The sequence below is a fragment of the Pipistrellus hanaki genome (assembly GCF_964339955.1).
Source record: "Pipistrellus hanaki genome assembly, chromosome: 8".
NCBI classification, from domain to species: Eukaryota; Metazoa; Chordata; class Mammalia; order Chiroptera; family Vespertilionidae; genus Pipistrellus; species Pipistrellus hanaki.
This window is the reverse complement of record NC_140510.1, coordinates 22,081,813-22,106,616: the sequence shown is the minus strand read 5'-3', so window position 1 is coordinate 22,106,616 and position 24,804 is coordinate 22,081,813. Positions and strand designations below refer to the sequence as shown.

The 24,804-nt window shown below is 34.1% G+C and overlaps 1 protein-coding gene across 1 annotated transcript in view; it reads left to right on the top strand.

The window, feature by feature from the left end:
- LRP1B (LDL receptor related protein 1B) overlaps positions 1-24,804 on the top strand; it is a 1,553,318-nt gene that overhangs the window by 885,933 nt on the left and 642,581 nt on the right. The window contains exons 8-11 of the mRNA XM_084892846.1: positions 1,745-1,967; positions 4,908-5,079; positions 7,246-7,389; positions 13,810-14,046. Of these exons, the coding sequence (XP_084748972.1) occupies positions 1,745-1,967; positions 4,908-5,079; positions 7,246-7,389; positions 13,810-14,046 (776 nt within the window). The remainder of the gene's footprint in view (positions 1-1,744; positions 1,968-4,907; positions 5,080-7,245; positions 7,390-13,809; positions 14,047-24,804) is intronic.

Genomic DNA, 24,804 nt, shown 5'->3' with positions numbered 1-24,804 from the left:
TATCTATCTATCTATCTATCTATCTATCTATCTATCATCTATCATCTATCTATCTATCATCTATCCACCTATCTATCTATATCTATCACACTAAACATAGTGTGCCAAAGCCTCCAACTCTCCATATCCAAAGCCAGGCAGGCTAGCTGCACATCAGCATTTTTTCAGTTCTGTGAAATGGACAAGTTAAAAGAGAAAATTATAAAAGAAGATGCATTTGGTATAGGGGGAGAAAGAGGGCCTCAGATAACAGGAATAAGGGGCAGTATTCTACATAAAGGGAGAGAGAAACTGGGTACTCCTTATAACAACTTGACTTGAGATAGCTATAAGCAAATTAAGAAAGAGGAGATGTAAAATGGAAGCAGGAAAAGAGAGAGAGAGAGATGCTCAGGAAAAGAGGTTTAAGCATTTAGCATGACGATAAATAAAACAGCACCATATGTTCTTTTACTTAATTCTCACTAGAATAGGAAGCTCTTCACCTGAATGGAATGTCACTTGAAAAACAATGTATAACTTATTGTGATAAGTTGATCTTTCAAGAACATTAGGTGAAATATATACTCGCGATAAAACCTGGCTCTTATGATCACAGAACAGTGTGCCTTAATGGTTAACAATTAGTCAAAGCCTCCCATAGCAGAAAGAGCTAAATTTAAGTTCAATAATATAATAGTTTTAAGCTTGAAAGATGCCCCATACTGTTAGGTAATACAAGGATGTTGAGAAAAGTAACCAAAAACTAATTCAACAAATTTGTAAAATCAAATATTCTATACTCTAGATAATCTTTATATTGCTCAGTCACTGTAAATAAGATTATTCTTGAGATTGTATTTACATCAAGGCAATGGTCCTCTTCTTACAAATGGAATTTAGTCTCTTGAAAAGGTAATCTTGTTAAAGTATTGCCAGCCTAACTGAAATTGATTTGAATTTATTAAACGTAGAAAATACTAATTAAACATTAGACACAAGTGCTGGAGGAGATATTTCAACCTTTGACAGACACTGTTAGTGCTTCATAGAACTGTGTTTTTTTTTTTTTTTCTGTCTTAGAGGTCAACATTGCTTTTCAGCCTTTTTCTTCTAGATTCAGAAGGAGAAAATGAGGAGAAATGGCCCACATTTCCTTCGTGAAATTTTGTGTATGGGGAATATTTGGAAGAATTCGGGATTAGTTTTGGAGGGCATTATTTATGTTTTATCTCCATTGCTACAAACAACACATTTGCCTTTTCCATCTGCTTAATCCCATCGCAGGTTTGCGATTCACCACCACTCACAGCATCTTTGAGCTCCACATAATAGCCTTTATAGGAGACAGACAGTACCAGCCAATTTGAAAAGCAGGTTGAAGATAAAGCCTGAGAGCTCACGTGCCCTGGCCTGGTGACTGCAGAGGCTTGTACCAAATGGGCTGCATGCATCTTCTGAGCTGTATATGCTGGGCTCGATGAGGCTTAAAGAAACATTTCCCCTAATACAAAAATAAACCCACCATAATCATTCATTTTGGAGAAATGTTACAGTTGTTGGTTAACCTGCTCCCTTATGCCCCGCAATATTCATTAACAGATTTCTCTGTTTATGAGTGATATTATATGGAAATGGTTATGGGAAGCTAACAGATGTAACCAGTGAAATAAATTAGGGGGAAAAGTTCTGTTTTTTACAGATGGTTCTGTTGAATGTGCTTTCTATCCCTCCTCGACTTTAACATTTAGTTTTCTTTCAACAGGAAACTTTTCTTTACTGACTACGGGAACGTGGCCAAAGTGGAGCGATGTGACATGGATGGCATAAACAGAACGAGGATAATTGATTCGAAGACAGAGCAGCCAGCTGCACTGGCACTAGACCTCGTCAACAAATTGGTTTACTGGGTAGATCTTTACTTGGACTATGTGGAAGTTGTGGACTACCAAGGGAAAAACAGGCATACTGTTATTCAAGGCAGACAAGTGAGTATAACCTTGTTAAAAAATACAGCTAAAGTCATAAAAATACATGGTATCACATTAAGAAGAAGGCCCAAAATCTCAATGTTGAAAATCCCTTCTGAAGTCAAGCTGCAGTGGGTCATAAAAATTATGACGCCTTTCCTAGATGGGAGAATGTTCTTTTCACAGTGCATTCTATATATTGGATATGCCTCTCATTCTTCACTTCCCTGTATTAAAAGCAAAGCACACAAAACAAAACAAAAACAACACAGATAAAACAGGAACACCAAATAAAAACAAAAATGCTATACTAGTAAGAAAGGAAAATACTAACATATGACAGGCGTTGTGGCCTACTTACTAAACACTAATTTAAGTAGTTTATTTATTAAAAAAAAATGAACTATGATTTGTTCCATGTGGCATTGGAGATATTTTGCTAACAAAAGCAAATGCCTCTTACAAAAGTATTACTTTAATAGGTTGAATTAAATCTTTCCTTCTAGTATATTCATTACTTTCTAAAATGAGATTTTTGTAAAAATTTTGAAAAAAGTTTTCACAGAGTTCAAAAGCTAAACAGATAGTAAAAACTGTATAGTTTCTCCCTTACTGGAGTACAAGATTATTTTTTCAATAACAGTCAGTAAATACCTCATAGGAAATCTCAAAATTTAAATGAGCCTTATTCAGTAGTAGAGCTTTTCAAATTCAATTTTACCTCACTTATTGCACTAATTTCACCGGAGAATCTTATTCTATCAAAATGAATCTTTTTCTTTCACAATGCAAAGCAAGAATATTCTGTAATTATCCCTCAAAGTTACTTTTCTTTTCTAATTAACTTTTGAGAATGAAATTCTTTCCCTTTCCTTGAAAAATAAACTAAATCTAGGTGGTAAAATAAATAAATAAATAAATAAATAAATAAAGTTTCCAATATTAGAGTTGAGGCCAAATATTACTTATCTTCAACCATCCTAAAATGGTTATTATGGACCTTCTTTTTTTTTTATCTATATGCAATTAATTTTTAAAACAAAGATAAGAAATTCAAATAATTTTCCCCATGACTAAACAGTTTTTTAACATCTGAAATTTTTATTATCCATTTATTTTTTCCTTTGTATTGTCTGGTTTTGCTGGTCTGCCACTAAGTAATCCAACATATAAGTTAGTTGGCCACTATGTAATCCAACAGATACACTTGTGAAGAATTTGGGCTGTAGGAAGAATGGTCTATTCACCATTCTAAACTCCTCCCACCTCCACTGGGGATAGTTAGCAGAGCAGGCAGCAATGTTCTTACTTTATGGGGAACAGACACTTCTGGAGGCAGGCAGGGAGACAGTGAGTACAATTGGATGTTACTATGTGAACATGTTTTCTACTCTGACCAATTCAAATGTCCCCTAGGCAGTCATGCTTTCTCTGCTGGGATGTGGATTGTCAGTTATGTAGAGTGTAATGTGAGTATGTCACAACTACATACTCCTAGAGGACTGGCCCCAAATTTTGAGCCAAACATGCATGAGATTGGTGATAATGGAAGAGTTCAGCTGGTTTATAATGTTTAAAATCCCTGAGCAAAATTGGGCCATGGGTATATTTAGTTAATATGATGTCAGCTATGTTGAAAATATATTAGAATACACATGCAAGCTCACACAAACACATACAAACTTACCCTACCAAAAAAAAAATGATTATTTGCGCTTTAACATTGAATGACTCAACCCATTAATTCTATTCACTTTTAGCCTAGTCATGAAGAAATGAGATATGGTATAAAAACAACATGCCGTCTTATAATCATGTCTCACATGAGATCAGAATTAGTAATGATGAGTCATTGAGGCCTGAGATAACAAAATGAAATGCTTTTGCTTAAAATACAGAACTACTAGTAACAAGATTTCTTGATTAAAATAGAAAAAAATTGTAATATGTTCTGTAAATATTTTTTACAGTCAAACCATACATAGTTTCTCAAGTTCTCTTAACTATAAATCTATACCAAAAGTGCTCCAAAATACAATATATTACCAAAGTATAGTGACAAATGCTTTTTTAAATCAAAATTTCTACAGAAAATCAATTGACAGCTCTACAATATCGTGAACCAGAACCATTTTAATTTAAGTGTAATACAAAGAATACCCAAAGGACTAGCATGTGCCTTTCATGGGAAAACCACTATACTCTTTATTTCTCTGTTTCACCAGAAATGTTCCTTGACTTCAAGATTTCTATTCTTCCCCAAAATCTCCAAGACCTTTGCCAAGGAGTATACTAAAGTGTCATGGATAGCAATAAGCATTGTTACTTTCAAGCAAACAGTTCCATTTCTATTATAAATAGGCTTTAGAAAGAAGGTGATTTCTTAGTAAAATGATGACATTTTATTTACAATTATTCCAAATATGTGATTTCATCATTATTTTCCATGTTGGGCAAGTATTAGTCTAATTGTAACTTGGGATTTTTTAAAATGGGATTTTAATTTACAAAATGAATTTTTAAAAGTATTTTAGCATTAGTTCTTTCACAGACAGAGCTATGCTTTTGAAGATTCTACATATCCATGTCTATATGAACAAAAGCCCATAAAAGTACCTCCAATTTTATAACAGTACCATATGCATATTAATGAATATACTTAAAGGTTTGGTTCTTGCTAGCTTTCTAAAATGAGCTACTGACCTTGTTTTCTTAATGAAACATGAATAAAATTTTCTCCCATGCATTTGTAACAGCTTTAGCCACTACTGGATGTTTGATTCTCAGAGTACTTTTTTAAATTAGTACAATGGTGAATTTTTTGAGAGTAAATGAACAATAATATGGTATGACTCTGGTACTAAGGGAATTGTTCAGGCCAGTAAATATCAATCTGTTTTTCTTTTAAGTTGAAAGCAGCATAATTAAAAATCCAGTTATTTTTGTCCCTCTTTACAGGTCAGACAATTTTATGGTATAACTGTGTTTGAAGACTATTTATATGCAACCATTTCCGATAACTTCAATATCGTAAGGATAAACCGATTTAATGCCACAGATATGCATTCATTCATTAAAATGGAAAATGCTCGAGGACTCCGAATCTATCACAAAAGAACTCAACCTATAGGTAAGATGCCAGACTTCTTCTTAGCCTTCATAATGGTGAACTGAATGGAGTTACGGTCCTTGTGTCTTTGTACTATGCTAAAGTGTATATGTCCGCTTGACACAATGGGACAGAGCTCCCTTCTTAAGTCTAAATGACAAATTGTTCATTTCCTGGTGATTCTTTATACAACCATAATGTTAAAATGAGAGCTAGATTTAGATTCAGGAAGGAGCTTTCAGTCAGTCGTCAGGCATGTAGTCAGGAAACCCAGATGCTAAGATGCTAAAATTTTTTTTAAGAGTTTTTAGTGTTACTTCATAGAGAAATTTTAAATCAGGTGGCTTTCTTACATTACTGATTCAGTTTTATTGCAATTATTGGGTCTTTTGACTTAACATCCTAAGTTATTTTTTTAAATGCATGTTTATTAAAAATAAATTTTAATGACTAGACCACAGTGTTTCTACATATTTGTCAAAAACACAAACTAGTTATTTTGCATAGTAGGTTAGTGATACTTATTCAAGAGAACAATTTAGGCTAAATCACGTCCTACATAATAAAAGCCAAGTGACTGAATGGCGGAACGACCAGAAAGACCATCAACCAGTCGCTATGACATGCACTGACCACCAGGGGGCAGAAACTCAATGCAGGATCTCCCCCCTAGTGGTCAGTGTGCTCCCACAGTGGGAGTGCTGCACAGCTGCCTGGAATGAGCAGCTGCTCCCACTTCAAATCCTGGGCTGACAGGCAGGAACCTGAGCTGCAATCATTGCCTCCTTGCCTCAGGCTCCACCTCCTCACTCCCTGCTGCCTCCTCTGAATGCCCACAGGCCACACAGTGCCACTGCACGACTTGCAGAGCTGACCCCAGAGACTGGGAGGCAGGTTCATGGCTGCTGTGGGACTGAGGCCTACTCAGTGCTATTGTCCCTGGGCCTGTCCAGATCCTCTGGAGAGGCAAGTCCTCCAGCTCCACGGAAGATGCCAATCCAGGGAGCAACTGCTCAGAGGGCGTGTCCACAGCTTCTCTGCAGACAGAGATAAGCTGTACTCCCACAGGCCACACACTCCACCAGTGCACAAATCCCATGCACTGGGTCTCTAGTATAGAATAATGTAAAATACAAAGGCCACCATCCAAACTTTCCATCATCTTTTTGTGCTTCAAATTAACACTAATTTATAATTATCTGCACATTTACATATGAGAAAAATTAAATTATCATCAAAGGATGATAAGGAGTGATAGGGATAGGGCTAGTTTACAATTTGATATTAAATCATCAGAGGAAGTCCAATTGAAAAGATAAAATTGAGCGACTACAAAAAATTGTGGCGTGGCGCAATTTCTAAAAGTATAGCAGTTTTATTATGAACAGAAAATTGCCATGTTATTCATTGCAATTTCAAGTAATTGATTCTCAAAAATCAGTATAATCACAATAATACATAAAATCTTACATTTTCCAAATACAGCCCTTTCTCTTAGACTCATCATTCTGTTTCTCATTCTTTCCATATGGCAATTTTTTCTGTTCTTTTTTTCTTATTCTCAAACTTCAACACTTATAAAATGATCTTCTACTCCTTAATTTCCACATGCAAACTCAGCCTCCTCCTGTTGCCAAGTTCAAGTACACACACACACACACACACACAATTCATTTTGTAAGAAAGTTCTCAAAATGGCAATGGCTTCCGTAAAGATAATCACTGAATTACCTTTAGTTTAGGTTAGATAGTTATGGGTATTTACAAGTAAATTCTTTTTCTACTTAACAACTTCTAACTGCGATACTTTTGCCATACCTTTTTATATTTATATAAATGTACATATATTTAAAAGTACAACAAGCATGCACCAAAATAGTTTAATTTTGCTTACATGTAAACAGTTAATATAATAGCATATTATATCCCAGAATTATTTTTTAAATGTGGTCAAAGGAGGATTATTGCAAATGCCTATCTCTTTTCTATGGAGTTTACACTCTTTCTAATTGATTTTGGTACTAAATAGTTTGGTATCAGGGTATGTGTTATTTTGTTTTTGGTATTTACTTATATATTTATTTTTGGCTAAGATTCTTCTTATACTGTAAAAAAGTTCCACATACTGATGCACAGAATTATCTTGTCTGTGGAGAATTTCAAGTGTACTCTTTCTATTTGTTGTAGTCAGAAGCCATGCATGTGAAGTGGATCCATATGGAATGCCAGGGGGATGTTCGCACATCTGTCTGCTCAGCAGCAGCTACAAAACGCGGACCTGTCGCTGCAGGACTGGCTTCAATTTGGGAAGTGATGGCAGGTCATGCAAAAGTATGTTGTCAAAATCAAACATTTTGCCAACAGCTACTGCTACAGAATAGGGTTTTTAGTATTAATTAGCAGCATCGATACCAATAATAACATGAGACTTCATTAAGTGAAATCTGCCTGCAAATATGCGGCAGTCAGTTTTCTCAAAATCAGTATTGAGTCGTATTGTGCATGTGTTTGTGAATGTGCGTGTGTGAGTGTGTGAGTGTGTGTGTGTGTGTGTGTGTGTGTATGTTTGACAATGTGAATGAGAAAACTAACTGGGCTGTAGCGTGACTAAATGTATGGAGGTCCTGGAAATATACTTTAGGAAAGACTTGTAGGAAGACCCTTTCCTGTATATCTTAAAGAATGTTTATGGTCTACTAAGCTCCAAACATTGGTTGACCAGATTTTCTTTTATCTGAACCAAGATGCTTCTACTAGTAAAAAAAAATAAAAGATGCTTCTACTAGTAAGAGAGGTGCTGGTTAGGCCAACAGAAATTTACACAAAGCAGTGCTTAACCTTATTTATAGTATCTTTGGAAAGTGACATTAGTTGTATTATTTAATGTTCCAGGTAAATAGAGCTTTGCTTATACACATTTTTATAATTTTATTTAAAAGCTTCTAATAGATGTATCTTCATTTTATTCTTTAAATATGCTAGAGCAATTTAGTTAATCTTTATTTAAATAAGGTATTTTTTTATAAATGACTTCTAAGTTTAAATTTTTTTCACAGAAATTAGTTGTCTTTATTGGGGGTCTTTAAATTATATATAATAGAATGGCCCTTTTAGAAATGGTGTCTATGTGGAGACTATTGCTCTTTAAATGTCCCCAAATACCATAATTTTTAAGGTATGATGGCTGCTTTTTACAACGTCCATTTGTCTTCATTTTGTCATAGCAAGTCTTTTTATTACCATCAGTTGTCTCTCTTTGGTCACTACCCGGCAATATTTTCTATTTTGTTGTCAGGTGCTTGCTGAGGACTATGAAATGAGACCACTAAAGTGGTTATAATTTTAAGTACAAACAGAATTAGTAGTACTAATACTTTAAAAATATATACTATATATTTCTATTGATTTTAGAGAGGAAGGGAGAGGGAGAAAGAGACAGAAACATCAATGATGAGAATCGTTGGCCATCTGCCTCCTGCACACCCCATTGGGGATTGAGCCTGCAATCTGGGCACGTGCCCTGACTGGGAAACCAACCGTGACCTCCTAGTTCATAGGTAGACGATCAACCATCGGGCCATGCCGGTCAGGCAATACTTTTAAATTGAGAACCAAGAGGCTCAACAGTTATAAATCATGTGCATTTTAGTATTTTAGTTTTTATTTCTAATTGTATATAAAATGTTGAGTATGTACAGATGACATATCTCATGTTCAGTAAATCCTCTGGAAAACTGAGGGTCTGTGTCATAAGTCTGAAAATAGAAGTTGTGTGTGTGTGTGTGTGTGTGTGTGTGTGTGTACATTTGTGTATAACCAGCCTTTAAACTATCCTGGTTACCACTTGGGAAGCTATGGCATGTCTTGTAAAAATAAAATCATACACATATATATACACATTTTGGGGGAGAAGTGTAAGATCAGAGTTGTATAAATTTCAATCACCCCTAATTTAGTGTCAATCAGGGAACAATTATATGAAAAGAAACAGTCCTAGATATTTTAAACACAGAGGGTCAAAAGCAAACAGGTGCTTACAAAATTATTAAAAAGCCTGAAGCAGCAGATTCTAGAATTCAGAACATTCTTCAAAAACCATCATCAAACTAACCTGGCTTAAAGCTGGGACATCTGCCAAAATCTGAAGCTAGCGCTTCAGGATGCCACCAAAGGCAATGGTAACTTCAGAAACACATCCTTTGAGCTAAGATCCAGGAGTCAGGAAGCTTCCACCACAACCTTTAGCTCCTGAAACATGTAACAACCAATAGTACCTACTGGTAAACAAAGCAAAACATCACAGAATAAAACAGAGAGATACCCCTTTTGATATACACAAAGGGAGAAGTTCTGTATGGAAAAACTCGAGTTCTCCATTGGGTGAATACCAATAGATGCAGCAGAAGACCATCTCACTTCATTATTCCAACCCTCAGCTCATCTGTTTTGGAGTACTTAAATCAACACCAGAACTATGGCTATATGACCATCTATGATATTTTGTTTTCAGTTGTAAATGTCTACAGTACAGGAAAACACAGTAGAAAAAAAAAACTTTAAAGTAGATATTGAATGACTAAAATAAGTGATTAAAGAAAACAAGGGAAAATAGTTATAATTCTTATTTAAAATTCACATACACACAGGCACACACACATACATTAAATCAATAAAATGCAGGTTTACCAATTACCAGTTAAAACATCTATTAAAAATAAAAGCAAAAATAAATGTTAGCAAGAATGAGTATGAGAAAACCAGCCTTCTTATGTATTGATAAGAGAATTGGAAATTGTTTTAACTATTGTAATGATGACAATACACTTTAAAAAATGTACAGCTAATACTATCCTTTTACTACCCTTTAACAATTTATCCCACTTTTGACTGAAGAGATTTATTTAAGTGTATATAATAATAATACAAACTCAGAAACAATCTAAATTTCTAACAGTAGGTAAGTAGCTGACTATGTTGCATTGCCTCTCTAGTAGCAAACAAGATGCTGCCATTAAAATGAATGTTTTAAAGACTTTTTAATGATGCAATAAAATATAATTAATTTTTTTTAAAGTAGGTACATATATATGTATATAATACATCTATATTTTATTAAAGAAAATATACATATAAAGTTGGTAGAAAATACTCAAGACTATTAATTTTTTTTTTCTGAAGGGCTAAGGTTATTTATTTATTCCTCCCCTTTTTTTTTTCTTTATGGATTAAGGCATTACATATGTGTCTTAATCCCCCCACTCATGCCCTCACACACACCCGTCCTCCCAACTCACCCCCGGTATCTGTGTCATTGGTTAGTCTTATATGCACACATACAAGTCCTTTGGTTGATCTCTCAACCTTATCCCCACCCTCCCCTACCTTCCCTCGGAGGTTTGATAGTCTGGATCTGTTTTTTGTTTATTAGTTTATGTTGTTCATTATATTCTACAAATGAGTGAGATCATGTGATATTTATCTTTCTCTGCCTGGCTTATTTCACTTAGCATAATGCTCTCCAGTTCCATCCCCATTTTGTTGCAAATGGTAAGAATTCCTTTTTTTTTTTTTTTTTTTTTTTTTTTTACAGCAGTGTAGTATTTCATTGTGTAGATGTACCAAAGTTTTTTAATCCACTCATCTGCTGATGGGCACTTAGACTGTTTCCAAATTTTAGCTATTGTAAATTGTGCCTCTATGAACATAGTGATGCATATATCCTTTCTAATTGGTGTTTCTAGTTTCTTGGGATATATTCCCAGAAGTGGGATCACTGGGTCAAATGGGAGTTTCATTTTTAGTTTTTTGAGGAAAATCCATACTGTCCTCTACAGCGGCTGCACCAGTCTGCATTCCCACCAGCAGTGCACAAGGCTTCCTTTTTCTCTGCATCCTAGCCAGCACTTATCGTTTGTTGATTTGTTGATGATAGCCATTCTGACATATGTGAGATGGTACCCCATTGTCATTTTGATTTGCAACTCTCAGATGAGTAGTGCCTTTGAACATGTCTTCATATATGTGTCTCTTGGCCTTCCTTATGTCTTCTTTCAAAACGTATCTATTTAGAACATTGCCCATTTTTGGATTGGGTTGTTTATCTTCCTTTCGTTAAGTTGTATGAGTTCCCTGAAAATGTTCTACATTAAACACTGTATCAGTGATAACATTGGTAAATATGTTCACCCACGCAGCAGGCTTTCTTGTTTTGTTGCTGGTTTCTTTTGTTGTGCAAAAGCTTTGTATTTTGTGCCAAAACTGGTTTGGCTCAGCGGTAGAGCATTGGTCTGCGGACTGAAAGGTCCCAGGTTTGATTCCGGCCAGGGGCATGTACATTGGTTGCGGGCACATCCCTGATAAGGGGTGTGCAAGAGGCAGCTGGTCGATGTTTCTCTCTCATCGATGTTTCTAGCTCTCTATCTCTCTCCTCTCTGAAAGAAAATCAATAAAATATATATTTAAAAAAAAAGCTTTGTGTTTTGTTTATTTTCTCTTTAGTTTCCATTGCCCTCATAGCAATATCAGTGAAGAAATTGCTTCAGCATATGTCTGATATTTTGCTGCTTGTGGATTCCTCTAGTATTTTTATGGTTTCCTATCTTATGTTTAAGTCCTTTATCCATTTTGAGTTATTTTTGTATATGGTGTAAGTTGGTGATCTAGTTTCATTTTTTTGCAGGCATCTGTCCAATTTTCCCAACACCATTTATTGAAGAGACTGTCTTGACTCCATTGTATATTCTTGCCTCCTTTGTCAAATATTAAATGAGCATAGTGGTTTGAGTTGATTTCTGGCTTCTCTATTTTATTCCATTTGTCTATATGTCTGTTCTTGTGCCAGTACCAGGCAGTATTGAGAACAGTGGCTTTGTCATACAGCTTGATATCTGGTATTGAGATCTCACCTACTTTATTCTTTTTTCTCAGGATTGCTGCACTACTCGAGGTCTTTTTTTTTTTTTTTAATTAATTTGCAAATTAATATCAATACTTTTAAATAATATAACACATTATTTAAAATATGCTCAGACCCTGAGAGACTTTGAGGACAATGAGGAAGTAGAATGTAAATATTCTTTATCCAGAAATTTGATTTCTGGAAATATATACTAAGAGATCATCTAAGAAAATATATAAATTAGTTGGTTGAAAAAGGTGCTTATCTCAGTATTATAATAACAATAAAAGAGATAAAACCAACCTGGGAGTGGTTTGGCAAATTATCATGTATTATACTGAACTGATCATACTATCCCCTTCTATGTAAGTTGCATTAGAAAACTAGCTAGGTAAATTAAATCTGAAGTAATCACAAAAAGGAATAGAACACATCAGTGAAAATGAATAAACAATGACTACAACCGTGGATGAATAGCAAGAATGCAAGAAGAATAAAATTAATTCATAGGAGAATTCACACATATAATTCAATTGTGTAAAGTTAAATAATCTCCTCTGGGGAAATGCATACATTTGTCTAAAACTTTTACAAAATACATTATGGACTCAGTAATCAATGTCTCTGGGATAGAACTAGGGTATATGCATGTCTTCCCATGTTCTGGAAATATTTTTAAGAATAGGTCTAGGTGCATGAGGTTTGTTTTATTTTCATTCTATATATATATATTAAAATGTTATAAAATTTGCTTACATATGTTTACTATTCAATATCGCTAATTAAAAATAGAAAGAAAATATAGAGAATTATAATATAGTTTATATTGAGGGTGTTGCGTTTATGTGCTATTAGTTTTTCTTTTTTACAAATTCTCTATAATTTAGACATTTTACTAAATATCTCATGGTCTGGTTTTTCAAATATCATTAAGTCATTTGTATCCTCCATTTTAAAATAAAACAGTATGCTTTCCCTTTCATATAAAGTAATTCGTTTAAAATTATATAGACTAAGTTAAGTGTAGGATGCCCTAGCAATTGAAGAACCTTGCATATGTTTTTATATAAACTCTGAAGGAGTTATTTCACTTTACTAAAAGCTAACTTGATTTTGGCATTTTTAACGCAGGAGGCAGTTTTGACTTGGGCTTTTGTTTTTGTTTTGTTTTGTTTTTGATATGTGCTTTGTTTCACATCAGAGCTACTGACATGGACCTCTAACATACTAATTAAGATGCAAAGAAAAAAAGTGATGTTATAATTGGCATTTGATTTCATTTCTTAAAAATGTAAATCACATGAATAGATAACTGTCACATATTCACATGCAAGTAGTATGTCTTGTGCCTGTGTGAGTCTTTTGTTTGTCTCTGACAGTTCGTAGGTGCAAACTTGGAGGGGTGGGGAGAGTGTTTAATCTATTCTGAAGTGTTAGCATTGTCAAACATAATGGATTCTATAATTGGTATCTGCAAAATGTGTTAGATAAATTATAATGAATTGTAAAATTAAATGTGCCGGATGTTTTGATAAATGTCCATTTTACAGTTACAAGTTCTCCATGATTTTCATGATTTTTTTTCTTCTTTTTTTTTTCTATACTGACAACACTTACAAATAAAAAAATTAACTAAATATAACCCATTCATGGAAGTAATTTCTGTTTTAATTAAAGTAATGCAATGAGCTAGCCTTCTTGCATCAAGATACATTTGGCATATTTTGGAGTTTAATTTTTGGTACTGAATTTTTAAAACGCTAATTGTGCCAGTTAATTAAACAGCTGCATTATGCAGTGTAAAGAAGATTAGGCAGCATCAGTTGTTTATGTTTGTAATCTTCCTTCTGCAGGACCCAAGAATGAGTTGTTTCTTTTTTATGGGAAAGGACGCCCAGGAATTGTTAGAGGAATGGACCTGAATACCAAGATAGCTGATGAATACATGATCCCCATAGAAAATCTGGTAAACCCTCGTGCTTTAGATTTTCATGCAGAAACCAATTATATCTACTTTGCTGACACCACCAGTTTCCTAATTGGCCGGCAGAAGATCGATGGCACAGAGCGAGAAACCATCCTGAAAGATGGTAAGTGACAATGTGTAGCATTAAAGTTAAACTGCCCAGAGATAAAGTCCTTTGAAGGGACAAATATAATGTATGTCAAGCTAACTTTAACCAGAACCCAAGTTACCGTTGATTTAAAAATATGTATTAATTTGTCTTCAGTAATATTATTTCTACATACTTTTCACATACTAGCATATTAAAACCTTCAGTATAAAGTTGAATTTGCAGTTATCCACTATATTTTAAATGTCACAGGAATTAAATTGAGCTCTGTATCCTCTTACATGGAAAAACATAAATTTATTATTTATTGGTTTATAATTCTAGAGGCCCAGTGCATGGAATTCATGCACTGGTGGAGGTGGGGGTTCATTCATCAGCCCGGCCTATGCCCTTTTGCAGTCAGGGTTTGTTTGCAGGTAAGAGTGACAGAGTAGATGTGACAGAGTAGATCTGAAAGGTGGTGAAATAATAGACCTTAAGTGCTAAATGAAGGGTCTTGGATAAAAATCCTGAAGAGGTAAGAGACAGGAAGTACTTTTAAGCCAAAGAATAATGTGAATCCAATGATATTTTAGGAGCATCAGTCTAGTAGTGGAGTGCAGAATGAATCAGAGAGAAGGAGAGAAAATAAAAACAGAGAGACAGACCAATATTATTTACAGCGTGACGGGTAAAGAGTGGTGGTCTGCTATCTTTTAAAGGAAACGCAGGCCAAATAAAGAGATTTTTCACTCACCTCAGGTTCAATTTAAGTCAAATCTTTACTGATAAAAAGTACAGTTTCCAAAAGTGACAAATGAAGTGCTAAAATGAAAGAAAGAAAAACACACACTCGTGTTTTGTCTTTTTTTTTTTTTGTCCAATTAGAGTTAAGATTTGTACTTTACATTGGCCATGACAGAGGCTTATGTGCCTACTTTTCTCTGTGATGTGACTTCAAATAGTAGGGATTTGACAATTTTAGGACAATAAACTCGTATATTCTAAGCAGTAGATATGTTTGAATTGCTCTAATTTTGATTAAACATTTTCAAGAGGGACTGAAATATAATTTGAAGGATTCTTCGTTTCTTTTTAAAAAGTGTCAGTTCCAATGATGTGTCTGAATGATCTGGCTAATAACCCTAACTTTGACAACCATATCTTATCAGTGACATTGGCTGATTTTTGCATTCCACCAACACAACAGAGATCAACTCTCATAGCAGCTTGACTTCCAGGAAAATTTGTATAGTTTCACTTTGGCAGTTTGATGGTTATGAGAATATTTTGACATTCTCACACATGAAATACATTACCATTTTGATAATCCTACACAAGGGACATTAATGTATTTTATTAGTTTATCTTTTTTTTTCTTACCAGTAAGGAGAATAGTAATAGATATTATGACACAAGATTAACATGTCAAAACAGAACTTACATTTGGCAAATTATAATTTGTGATTCTTGGAATCAGAAAGATCAAATTCTCTGTGTATTCAATCATTTAGAGTTTCTTCAGTTCAACTTGAAGACTGAGAGGCAACGCTTAGTTTGACAAATAATTCTTTAAGTTTTGTAGAAATTCTCAGCCTTCGATAAATTTGTGTAGTTTGAAGTACAAGACTATAAAGATTTTATCTGCAGCCTGGCCAGCATGGCTCTGTGGTTGAGCATCAACCTATGAACCAGGAGGTCACAGGTTCGATTCCTGCTCAGGGCACAAGCCCAGGATGCAGGCTTGATCCCCAGTAGGGGGCATGCAAGAGGCAGCTGATTGATGGCATTTCTCTCTCATAGATGTTCTATTTCTCTTCCCTCTCCCTTCCTCAATCTCTAAAATAATAATAATAATAATAATAATAATAATAATAAATAAAGTATTTTATTTTAAAATAAAACAAATACCTTAGACATTTATATCAGCTCAGTCTTTTCTATAAAATAAAACACAACAACATTTAAATAAAAGACCAATCTCCATTATTCTTGGACTTTTTAATTAATTAATTAATCAATTAATTATTTTAACTTAAAGGTTCATTGAAAAACCTCCTAAATGGGATAAACTATGAAAATGCAGAAATAGTGCAAATCCATCATGGCTGTTCTGCCACACAGTTCACATTAGCTTTTTCAGGTTTGGCACTTTCTCAGAGATTTTGTGCATTAGGAAAACATAGCTTTAGAGAACTCCATTCAAAGATCTCTTTGAGTTCCCATGGAAGCTTTATCAGTAGAGTTTAAGTGAAAGTACCTCTCCATTGTCCTTCCTACCACCATGCAAATTTAAATGGTAGGAACTAGACACTTATGAGACCACAACATCTGTCTCCAAAGAAATCTAAAATTCTTCCCTCTTGCCATTGTATTCCTTTTACACTATTGATCTGGTTGAGGCATCCATTAGTTGTGAAAACAACTCTAATCAAGTTGATTGTAAAATATGGAAATTTTTTCTCACACTTAACTTGATACCCTTCCCCTCATAATTTTGGCTTCTAATCAAAGCCATTACAAGTGTCATAGCGAGTTGTTATTGCTTGAGATTCTGTAAAAACCATCAAGCAAATTGGGAGATGTTCTGATAGACATTAGGCTGTGCTCCAAATGATACCTGGAAAGGAGATAGAAGAAAAATGACAGGAAGACTATTTTGAATTTCATTTAAACATAGAGGTGGCAAGAGATAGTATTTTCACTCACCTTATGACCCTAGGTTGGTGTGTTGTTTTTAATATCACCTAGTCCTAAATTTTATTTAAAATATTTTAAAATAAAGACTTTTGCAAGATTTTGAATTGAACATTTAAAAACAGAATTTCAAAAAACAACATCATAAAAGCACACACAAAGAGCCCTTGAGGCTTCTTGACAGACCCATCACTGGAGCATCCGCCTTCCCATTCTTTCTCCAATGTAGCAGCTCAGGTGCGCTTTTGCCTATCATTTGTGTTTGTGAGAGCGAGGAACCAGATGTGGCATATTTTCTAAAATGCTCTGTTTCTTCTCAGTGAATAATATTTTCTGAGTTAATTTTTCCATTCAGATTATCCAGAATCACAAAATATAGAAAGGGTGTACAGAAAAATTAAGTGTTTTTTTTCCCCCAGTCCCCAGCTGACACTGGCTGTTAAGATGGATGAAGATTGCTTCATCTTCACAAGTCACAAAATGTTCCTGTTAATTGTGATTTCTTATACTATTTTATCATATGTTTAGACAGAGAAAACCATGTTACTTTGGGGTACAATAGTCATGATTTGTCAATTGAACAAGTTGGGTTATGGGGAGTGTGCTCTTGTAGAAGGAACCTAGGGAACCTAGCCAGGAGTGAAATACACACACACCCTCACACACTCACACACACACACACACAAAGTACATTCCATATTCATGAATTGAATTAATAACAACCTTTGCCAGACATATTTGACTATTTTAGAATCTAAAACCTTGATGAAATGTCAATCAGATTAATTATTTGGTACCACATGGACAAAAATGTTTTAGTAATAGATATTTTTACTTCCTTTTTTCTAACCAAAATGTCCTAATTAACTGATATTATATTGTTCTATTAAAAACGGCTATGAATTGTACTCTAAATTTAATATTTCTTGTGCACTTTAAGCTTTACTTTTCTAATCTTTCTGAAGTAAAATTCTAACTTTATTTTTTTCAGCTAATCCCTTTCCCCAAAGCTTTATACCTTTGTATTTCTTTCTTTTATATTGTATATTCATAAGGGCTTTTGCTTAATAAAGGTGTGTCTTCATATTGCAGGCTAGTTGTGCTACAAATTTTTGCCTCATATCTTCACAAACATCTACCTAATCTCAGTCATGACTTAGTTATTAAAAATAGATTCAGTAGCAATTTTTAGTTACTTACAGATACTTTATTTTGAAAAGTCCTATATAGCATTTTACTTTGCAACTACAATAAGGGTTAAAAAGTTAAAATGGAGCAAAAAAAACATTTTTATAATTTTTGCTTCTTCACAGTATATATTATGTATAACTATCACATACTAGAGGCCTGGCACATGAATTGATGCACAGGTGGGTCCCTCAGCCTGGCTGGTGATCAGGGCCGATAGGGGCTGGCCAGGCGGGGGAAGAGGCTGCTGGAGGTTGGCCAGCTGTGGGAAATTGGTGTGGGAGTGCATTGATCATTAAAGGGCGCCCCGTGGTGGTCAGTGCACATCATATCAATGGGTCAACCAGTCATTAGTTCATTTGGTCTCTTAGGCTTTTATATATATAGTTTTGCTATTATATATCATTCCCCCAATGAACTATAGCATTTTACTTTGCAATTACATCAAGGATTACAAAGTTATCCCTTGCTAAGTGAAATAAATCAGAGAAAGATAAATACCATACTATTTAACTTACTGATATATGGAATGTAAAGAGCAAAATATATGAACAAACAAAATTGAATCACAATCATAGATACAGAGAACAGACTGATGATTGCCAGATGGGAGGTGGGGTTGAGGTACATAAGTGCAAATTAGTAGCTACTGAATAGTCACCAGGATGTAAAGTACAGCATAAGGAATATAGTCAATAATCTATAATAATAAAAATATAATATGCTAATAGGCCAGAAGTCCTTCCAGAGGAATCTCCAGTGTTGGGCGCTGAGGCAGAGGCAGGCCAGAAAGGGCCGATGCAGCTGCCTCTGTGGCAGGAGCTGAGCACCCTGCAAGAATTTCATGCATCAGGCCTCTAGTATTATAATAAATGTGTATGGTGCCAGGTGGGTAATTCTGAAGTGTATGATTGCCTGACTGCTATGATGTACACGTGAAATGAATATAAAATGATATTAAATATAAACTGTAATTTTTAAAAAGTTCCTGACAGGGGCATGTCCTGCTCATCTAACAGTTCTATGCCAATAGTACGCACTCAGTAAATACTTACTGGGAAAACGGTTGAAAAGAATAAAACTTTTATAAATAAAGCCACCAATATATTTTGTCTGTAAAAAAGAAAGAAAAGGAAATGTAGTGAGTGTTTATTACAATGCATGTGCCAGGTAAGCACTTTACATGATTATCTCATTTCATCTCATTGTTTATTGAACATAATTTACCTATCTTTACATTTCTAACATTCTAAATTACCTAGCACAGTCAACATTAAGATGGCAAGGAAGACATATATTTTATTTTTATTGACTTTCCAAATTGCATAGTACTTTTCAAGTAATAACACTTTTATCATTCAGGGTACTTATTTAAGTTAAAAACTATCCAAGTTTACTGAGAATAGTGATGACATACATTAAGCAGTGAAGTGTGATATATGGTTAGTCTGATTAAATGATATGTCTCTGGTAAAAATCTGGCTATGCTCAAATGTGACTTCCTCTTTGATTTGTTTGATTATTAGGTGGTATCTATAAAACAAATAAAATGTTTTCTATAATTCTAAATATTGGAGTAGATTTGATAATTAAGTAAACTAAGGATTTAATTTTTTCTAGATACTTTTACTCTATGAAAATATTGGAATGATGATCATATTGAAACAGTAGGCCCTAGCTGGTTTGGCTAAGTTGATAGAGCGTCAGCCTATGGACTAAAGGGTCCTGGATTTGATTCCCATCAAGGGCACATGCCTGGGTTGCTAGCAAGATCCCCAGTAGGGAGTGTGCAGGAGGCAACTGATCACTGATTCTCTCATCATTGGTATTTCTATCTTTCTCTCCCTCTCACTTCCTCTCTGAAATCAATAAAAATATATATTTTAAAAAAGAAATAATGGGAGAGTATTCATAAGTTATCCACACATCCCAATGATGTTATTTCTTTTCTTCACCCAACTTTATTGTGCTTATATTTAGGTATTCATTTTTTTAATTTTATGCATATTTATGAAGTCTTTAATACTGATTTCTACTAGGAATTTTTTTAATGAATTATACTTTTACCCTGCCCCATATTTCATAGAAACAAATGGAAAAGTGAATGCCTGTTAGGAAATTTAACAAGTCAGTAGGTGGTGTCATAATGAAATGTAGACATAGTACTAATATTATAGTACTAAGGAAGTTTAGAGGATAGATGATAAGTTTATAGAGAGAATACAAGATTTCTGTAGCAGATAGAATATTCCTTTAGCTTTTCCAAAACTGTGAAGTATTTAGAAAATGGTAACTTGCAGGAAAAGTCAGAATGGGAAGTAAAATTGAGAAAGACATGGAAGAGTAAACTATGTATCAGAGAGCAGGGAAAGGAAATAACATATATTAAATACTTTTGTTTGCAGATGCTTTAAATGTTATTTCAGTTACCTTCACGATAGCTAAATAAAGAGATCTTATTGTGAAAATTTTTATAAAAACTAAAATAAAAGGCAGGAAGAAAGTAAAGACACGATTTTCTCTCTGAAACCTAAGTCCAGTTTTTATTGTTGTTGTTTTCCAGAACAGCACATCAATCGGCTAAAAGTAGTATAATCCAGCATGCGTGCTTGGATTACAGAGTGATGAGAGAGCTTAGTGTTAATTAAATGGAAGGTCTTGTATGTCATTGGAAGAAATATTGGAATTATGCATTAGGTGATAGTGAGTCTTTCATTTATATTTTCATTTAGACAACCAACATTTATTGAAACCGTCCTTTATAAGCAGTGTTCTAAGTCCTGGAGATATATTTGTGTACAACACAGAAACCATTTTAGAAACAAAATATTCAAAACTATCCTGAAGATACAGGTTTCATATATGATAAAAAGAGGGAAAATAACCCTAAATTTTTCAGGATAGCTTATTTAACATTAATTACATTTATTTATAATAGCAGACTATCATATGATCTCTTTATTCCAGACAAGATTTATTCTAGACTCATACTTAGAGTAGGAAACTATATTATGTGTTTTCATACTTTTTAATCTCTCTCCCTAATACACACACACACACACACACACACACACACACAATCAGACAAAAAGAAATGATGACTACCTTTCAGACCTTCCTTAAATTAAATATTTAGCAACTTTCCTTTGTATATTAACTTTTATTTTCTTTTCACTTTTTCTATACATTTGGAAAGAATCAAATTTTTTATTAAAGTATGTATTTGGCTCTGAAATTTTCATATACAAATCAACAACTTAGTTATCATGTAGTGAATATACAATATTTAGATAACTTGAATTACTATATTGTGATATTAGCATATTTGATGTGTGTGATGATAACTATATGAAATATATTAACAAATATCTGTTTTCATCTTTGAATAATGCACATATGTCTCCATGGGTCAACAGTGTGTTTCTGGCTCCAGAGTTAGCACTTTTTATCTGTTACTAAAACAAGTTTTTATAAATATTTATTGTACATCAAAGAAGGTGGCACATATTGAGTCAGAAACAGTTACATTGATATTTTAGCTATTAAGGTATTTGTAACTTACCTCAAATTTAAAAATGTCTTTACATATATGTTAATGACTTCAGAGAGGAAGGGAGAGCGAAAGAGAGATAAAACACCTATGTTGAAAAAGAATCATCGATCAGCTCCCTCCTGCACACCCCCCACTGGGGATTGAGCCCACAACTGGGCTCAATGTGTCCTTGACCAGAATCGAAAACCGAGACCCTTCAGTCTGCAGGCTGATGCTCCATCCACTGAACCAAACCAGCCAGGACCCCAACTTAATATTCTCATGCAAATTTGAAAAAAAAAATATGGCAAAGACCTTTTCATTTGATTCCAAGTAAATTCATATTTGGAGAAATCAAAATGAGTAACAATGTTTGAGAAATATTCATTCACTTTCTACCTTATAGAGCAGGTTAATTTTGTCTTTCTTTCCTGAAATATTTCTTGCTGGTCTTAGCTGGGAATGGGGAGGTGATACTGGCATCCAGGAAACATAGTCTAGTGCTGCTAAACATTATGCAATACACAGGACAGTCCTCCACAACAAAGAATTATCAGGTCCTAAGTGTCCATAGAGGCCATGTTGAGAAACCTCACGTTAGAGGGTAGCAGGAAGTAAACCTGCCACCACTGCGGAGAAGCCAAGAGTGGAAAATGAGACAAGACACTGGCTGTAAGACTGAACAGTTAGTTACACAGCAGCTGCCTGGTAGTGCCCTTCATTTAGTTTCCTGTGTGACTAACAATAGAATTTGCTTAGTATCAGTAGATACATGTCTCCCAGTTCAGCACTATCAGGAAGGTCCACCAGGGACTGTCTCTCTCAATACCAACAGATAAGACTCTCAACAATTAGCACAAGTCATGAAAAGAACTCACTTATCTATATTGTTCATGAGGATTTTACATGTAATTGACCCAGTGTTTCATGTAAGGACTCTTAAATTCATAAGAGAAAACATATACTTTTCATTTAAGTTGTTTTCCTGCTATATAATCTGTAATATCCTTCTGACTCCAATATTCTCCTTGTCATCCCCTGAATACCCTGGGCGTGGTCCTACTTCAGGGCATTTGCATGTGTTGTTCCTTGTGTCCAGACCACTGCTCTAGCAGGTGTTCCCATGCCTCTCTCCTTCACCTCACAGATGTCTTTGTTTATAGGCCACACCCGTAGTCCTTCCTGGTCACCCATCTAAAATTGTACATCTACACACACTTCATATTCTGAGCCTGTTTATCCCCTTTTTCTAGTTACCTTTTCTCTTTAGTACTTATACCTAGGTATAATTTGCTTGTTTGTTGCCTGGCTATAAGAATGTAAGCTTCAAGATTTCAGAGGTTTTGTTTATTTCATTCATCTACAGATCTTTACAACCTAGAAAGGCACCTGGCATACAGCAGCTGTACCACTGCTACTCACTGAGTGAATGGGTCCTTTCATTTGGTTGCCATTACTTTAAAAAAGTAATTAAACTGATAAAACAGAGATAAGACTGACTGAAGCATGATTCTTTTTTGCTCTAAAAAAATAATCAAGTCAATCATTACTATTATTTGATTATCTGAAGTTATATTGGTATTTACTGAATTTGAAGGTTCCCTGGTGAACTTTCCATATTCTCATGATTCATTTCAAATTCTACAACATTTTTAATTAAAAAAATAATTATGATTTTTAGCTAACACATCTGAGACATTCCTGTCTTAATACACTTTCCCAGGCACTCTAAATCAACATCTCATTTTCTTGCACATCTTCAAATTATGTTTTTGTCTTTTTGCATAATTGTGCACCTATCTTGAATGGTTTTCTACTGAATACTTATTTAGATGATTTGTTCTGCACTAATTATCTTTATGGCTTTTCTGTGAAATCATGAGGATTTATTTAGCTTACTGCAACAAAGTTGTTAGAAACCATAGCATTAATATCAATATTTCAGCTATCTTCCTTTTTCCTACATATTGTGTTACATGCTTTACTCAGTTTTAAAAATTAATTTGAACTACTTTTATTTAGTCTAGTAGAAAAATTTCAATATAGTACAGAGAATTTCTATATATTCCCCATTCCATTTCCCTAATAATAACATCTTATTTTACAATATCACAGAAAGTGAAATCATAATATTAATGTTGATTCCATATGATTAACTAAAACCTTTCTTAAATTTTACCATTTTTTTTCATAATGAATTTAGTAGTTTTGTCTTCTCAGTCTCATGTATCTTCTTATAACAGTGTCTGCATTTTTTCTTACATTTGATTTAATATTTGACTTCCTTTCATATAGACATTTGTTGAGTCTCTGCATTGTTAGCCATCACATATATTTTAGTAAGAAACTAAAGCTATAGTTTATTGAGAATAATACATTTTTATTAGAAAGTTGGTGAAGGAAGCATCCTTCACTTCATGATCTTATCGATCTCCAGTCCCTTTCCCCCATGCCCCACTCTTTCCCTTTAAGGAGTCATTACTTGTATTAATTTTCCTTAACTCTTGCTACTGATTATGATTTTTCATTTACAGTTCTAGAGATTAAACTTTAACATGAATAGATAGGTACATTGGGATATGAGTCAAATTTCTAGGCATACTGTATTGACTCCTGACTAACTGTGGGTCCTTGTGAATCACTTTATTTTTCTGGCCATTCATTTAATTAATTGTAGAATGTAGACATTAGATTATATGATTCTTTAGCTTCCTTTTATCTCTAAAATACTGGCTTTGCAGATAGGTTTCTGCCTAGTTTTATTATTATATGTTCTCCTGGCTTACTGCTTTAGTTTCTAAAGCTTCCAGTGGACCAAGAAGTGTTGTGACTGTATTCTCTTCAATCCCTATGGAAGGGTTTATTGAAATAAATTAACTATTAAGGACTTGACTTGATGTATTACATTTACCCATCACCCACACATGCATTTAAACTATACTTTTTTCTCTCTGGGTGTTAAAGTGAGTCTGAAACAAGTGTACTCGTTTAATGTAGGATGGAAAGGTAAGCTCTAGCAGGATGCTCACATGAGATGACACATTGTTCTTTGTCATGGTGATGATAAAACAATGAAGATTTACTAGTATGGCTCTGGCTTTTAAGCTCAACTTGAAATTTAATCATCAGTATATTTCACTAAACAAGATGCCTGAGCAAAGCATGTGCTGCAACCTTGTTTAAGAAGTTCAGTGAAAATTACCAATTGAAGTGTTGCAACCGTTTGAATGTTTAAATGATCAAGTGCAAAATATAAAACACATTAGAACACATAACAATGAAAAGTGATTTCTAATAGAGCTGCCTTTTCATCTAATATGAAAGAGACTGAGTAATTCAGTATTAAAGCAATACGTTCCAAATCATTTTGTTTTAAT